The 4,561-nt window shown below is 40.2% G+C and overlaps 1 protein-coding gene across 1 annotated transcript; it reads right to left on the minus strand.

Moving 5' to 3' along the window:
• Window positions 1-1,226: 1,226 nt before the first annotated feature.
• On the minus strand, window positions 1,227-4,474 carry LOC138943078 (uncharacterized). Its single transcript, XM_070313594.1, has 4 exons — window positions 4,394-4,474; window positions 3,440-3,461; window positions 3,045-3,221; window positions 1,227-1,876 (listed from the first exon to the last, which is right to left on the minus strand). Exons 1-4 carry the CDS (start codon window positions 4,472-4,474, stop codon window positions 1,227-1,229), a joined length of 930 nt encoding a protein of 309 aa, XP_070169695.1.
• Between the last annotated feature and the right edge of the window lie 87 nt (window positions 4,475-4,561).

Here is a 4,561-nt window from a genome sequence, read left to right on the forward strand (position 1 = left end):
CGTCGTGAGGAGTTCGCGGGAAGGCCGCGTACGTCGGACAGGCGAGAGGTCCAGGGGAGTTAGGTGCCACTCCCGTAAGCTCCAGCTTACTCAGCGCTCCCGATGACGTACAGGTGTGGTGTCCTCCGGAACTCCTGGCCACTGCTTAGGTCCGGTGATGTGGGAGGCGGCAGGTGACTGGGTCGATCCCGTTGCTTGGCGCCCAAAGAATACGCCAAACCTGTTGTACAACTAAAAAGAACCAACGGAGCCGAATTCCGTTAGGCGTTGCGTACTTTTATCTGTCTAGCGGAGAAGTCCTCCTTCACAGCAAAAGCCGCGACTGGTTGATCCGGATCGATGCGCGGTCTTATATAGGATCACTCATCGGATTTCACTCACTGGTTGTGCTCGCCGCGTCGCGGCCGGTTCCCACTTCTTCCGAGTGCTTGTACGTGCTTAATTCGCCGTGCGTAATGGCGGACTTAAGCTTGTGAGTTTTACGCGTGGGATGGCGTAGGCTTGCTCTCGCCGGGCGCGGTTGCTGCCCGTGTATGCTAGCCCTTGCCGCTTTTGTGGTGGCTGTCCGCCATAGAAGTACCACAATCCAAAAATTTTATGTTCCAATAAAAGATTCTACGATTATACATATATAATACATATATGTGTATATATTTTTTGTTTTGTTTACGAATAAAGATATATACATTTTATAACATTTAAAAAATTTATATCTACCTTTTCTCTTTGTTGCTTGCGCCTTTTTCTCTTTGCAAATAATTTGTTTATTTATACTTTTTATATTTTCCTCATTTTCTGTATCATTATCCGAATAACTAATCTCGGTTGAGGCATTAGTTCTATTTGAATCTATAATAAGTACATGCATATATTGCAAAACTTATAAAATAAAATTAAAGCATATATTTATATATTTTTTTATATGCTCTCATTTTTAAAAGGAATAACTACACAAATATTATTTCTTTGCGATTTGCTTTTAAAAATATTAATTACTATGTAAATTAATATGTAATTTTTTCTTTGAAAAATCAATTTTCATTCTAACTTTAAACTATTATCACCACGGATTAAATGCTTATAATCAAGAATTAGAGAAAGAGAAAAAAGAGAATGTCATACAAAAATAATTACACAAATTTGTTAAATAAAATAAAATTATTTTGAAAATATATTAAATAATTTACTGATAAAAGCAATATCTAATTTATATTTATATTTAAATTTTAATTTATATTTATATAGTGTATATTAATTTTGTTCCATAAACGTAAGAAACACAAATCTCTTAATGAATTTTGTTGCAAAATGTGATTTACTTCATTAATTTGAATTCTATTACTAGCTTCGTTATTTTGAATTTGTTCTAAGATTTCAAATTCATTTTCATCATCACTAATATCATTGTTATTTATATCGAACTCTGAGCATCTAGAATCTGAAGAATCATCTGAATTATTATCTTGATCAACTCCTTGTGCTGCTTCTAAATATTGTGATATTTCTAAAATTTCTTTTTCTATAACAGGTTGTCTGTAATGAACTAAGTGTATTTTATCAGCATGACCCATGAAATTTGCGAGTGATGTGATTTCATTCTCCGATAAATTATAATTAATGCACATTGTCGCTATATGTTTCCGTAACTCAGTTGCACGCAAAGTTTCAGGATTTTCAGCACCGCATTCTACTGCATACTGTCGCAACAAATCACATGCCAAGAAATATCTGTATTTATTTTTTATAAGAGAAGGAAGACCAAATAAATATGGATTATTTGATGAAACTTTCGCAGCTTTTCTGTGTTTTAATATCATATCAATACAATCTCTCAATTCTCTTGTTAATAGAACTGGTACTGTTCGTCTAAGTTTACCTTGTAACGATGCACCCCCCATCGTTACCCGGCACGTAGCCAGCCGGAAGTCTGCCGCCCGGCGAACACCAGCCGGGCAGTGGCAGAGGCGCCCAGCGCCCTTTTTTAATCTCTCAAAACCGCGGTTGTAATAAACAACCATACGGCCGTTATACGGCCGCCGTTACGCCGAAAACCGAGCATAGCCGAGCGCTGCCGGAAGATCCCGAGCGTCACCCGCCGAATTACCGCGTCGTTTCGCCCAGGGGAAGCGACGCGTTTACCGTAATTTACCCGCCGAAAAACAACGCGTCGTTATCCCCACCCGGGGGCGAACGACGCAATTACCGATAGACGCTCGGGTATAAGAAGACAGCGTTTCGGCATCTCGGGACCAGAACGATTCCTGAATCCGCTCGAGCAGTACGCTCCGAGATACCAGAACCGATCCTGAAAATCGTAGCAACGACGGAACGTGAGGTTGACGAGTTCGCAGCCTCCGCCGAGCATTCTCGGCTTCCGTGCAGTCTCCGAACTCCTGACATAAATCCGACCGACTCAACGAGAGCGGAGTGTTCGCCGCTCTCCTCGACTACGGTCTATCATTCGACCGCTCCAGCTAGCCGGACCGTGGGTTTGCGCGTTCGCTGCCCCGTCGAGTTTTCTCGACTCCGCCACGCTATCCTCAACTCCGCGAACAGAAGCAGGGACGGAGAGTTCTCCGCCCGGTCGAGGGTACTCGATCTCCGCTCGCATTCCCCGACCACTGGGAACACGCGATTAATCCCGCGACCACGATAATACTAGCGAATTATAATTATCGCGCCGAAATACCTACCGCCTAATATTTCATTCTATTCCGCGCGCCGTCAAAATAAACACGGCCTTGCCGTACACGCGCCGACCGACCGCGCCCAATTTCTTGCGCGTTTTACGAACCGTCAAAATAAACACGGCTTTACGAATATTGTAAGCGGTTCGATATATCGAACATCGCGCGCCGAATAATCTACACGCATTATATCCAGCGCGTTACATCAGCCGCCGCGCGCTCACTATTGTAAATCGACCATTGCCGAAAGAGGCAAATAAAGACAATATCTAAATCTTTCGTATGTCTCACCTTTTCACGAGCCCTGATCCCGACCGAGTTTATCCACGCACTTGCGAAAAGTGACCCCGTTACAACCTCTCAATGTAAAACGTACATATTTTTTAGCTATCTCTTTGGCATGTGTCGAAAGTGTTTCATACATTTTATTTGTTTGATAATTAATTCCTTGATAAGTCTTGTAATCTTCAATGAGTGTTCTTTGTATCTCCCCAGCTCTATGACGGTTGAATACTTGTACTGATGTTAAGGCTCCTGAGTAGTCGCCGCGGCCATATTGGAATGATGCCGTCAGAATCGAGAAATGACACGCTGAGAATTCTTGCGTGCCATTTTTAAATAAAAAGATGTTTTAAAGAAAACAAGACTACAGATCGCTTTAGTATACTCGTAAAATTGTCCGAAAACTAAGCTTTTCCTTTGACAATTATTAAATAACTGTAAAATGAGTGTCAAAGTAAGCCTAGTCATACGGGAAAACATGTAGTTTGACAGCTGTCAAAAGAAGTGGAAAATGTTATTTTTACATAATACAATACTTAACTTGCTAAGTTTAGTTTTCGGACAATTTTATAAGTTTCACAAATACGTTACACATCACAGCATTAGCATAAAGTGAATAATTACGAAATGGCACGCAAGAATAATTTGGGCTGCTAAAACGTCACTTTTCACGCCTTATAGTTCATCGATTTGCAACGTGAGGCGCTGTATAAAAATTCTGACATATGGGTAACACGCTGGTAACTTGTAGCTAACACGTAACATATATATGGTATATACCTTTTATATATCTATTATATATTAAAAATACTTGAGCAAAGGAAGGGCGCAATGCTCAGCCATTTCCCCAAAAATTTGATTTTAATAATATTTAAATAATATATTTTCTTATATACAGCTCCATTAGGTCGATTATCGAGAAGGCGACGTAGCTCGGGCATTAAAGCGGGTGACTACCACGCATCAGACCCGGGTTCAATTCTTATCCCTGGCACTTTTTTTCTCATTGTTTTTTATACAATCTAACAACGAATATTTATTCATGTAAAATTAAGTTAATTAAATTAAATATTTTTTAATTTGCACTTTCGGAAGGCAATTTTCTTTTAATTTATTCACGAAACTGGGCATAATTTTTGTTAAATTTACAATCTTATTATTTTATACATTCTATCCGATATAAAATGAAGTAAATAAAACGCCACTATTTGAACATAATTATAATTTAATACAAGCGGTGAGTGGGGGGGGGGGGGCAATAGGCGTGAGTCACGAAATCGGGCCAAAATGTGCAAGTAAATCCCAGCACTGACTTATATCAGAGAGGAGCCTGAGAGAGGCAATGCCGGCGATTTTCGTGGGACACTTTTTCTAGGCCGTAGAGCAGCGCCGTGCATCCACTTTTAGGAATTGGAAACACTTACCCACATCCACTTTTCGGTACTGTCGGTCATTTGGTTCATGTCCGTGCTAATATACATCCACTTTTCGATACTGTCGGTCATTTTGGTTCATGTCTATGCTAATACATCCACTTTTTGATTATGGTCCACACATTCTACATCCATAAATGATAGATAAGAAATACATTA

This window comes from Polyergus mexicanus, unplaced genomic scaffold, assembly GCF_030449975.1.
Source record: "Polyergus mexicanus isolate NDT 795.1 unplaced genomic scaffold, iyPolMexi1.0 SCAF_25, whole genome shotgun sequence".
NCBI classification, from domain to species: Eukaryota; Metazoa; Arthropoda; class Insecta; order Hymenoptera; family Formicidae; genus Polyergus; species Polyergus mexicanus.

What these genes read in the sequence shown, in the direction of transcription:
- LOC138943078 (XM_070313594.1), bottom strand. Translation starts at nt 4,474, where the DNA reads ATGACCGACAGTATCGAAAAGTGGATGTATATTAGCACGGACATGAAC. An exon ending in GTACCGAAAAGTGGATGTGG is followed by an intron (nt 3,462 to 4,393) that starts GTAAGTGTTTCC and finishes TTCTTTTGACAG; the next exon opens with CTGTCAAACTACATGTTTTC. An exon ending in TGTACGTTTTACATTGAGAG is followed by an intron (nt 1,877 to 3,044) that starts GTTGTAACGGGG and finishes CATCGTTACAAG; the next exon opens with GTAAACTTAGACGAACAGTA.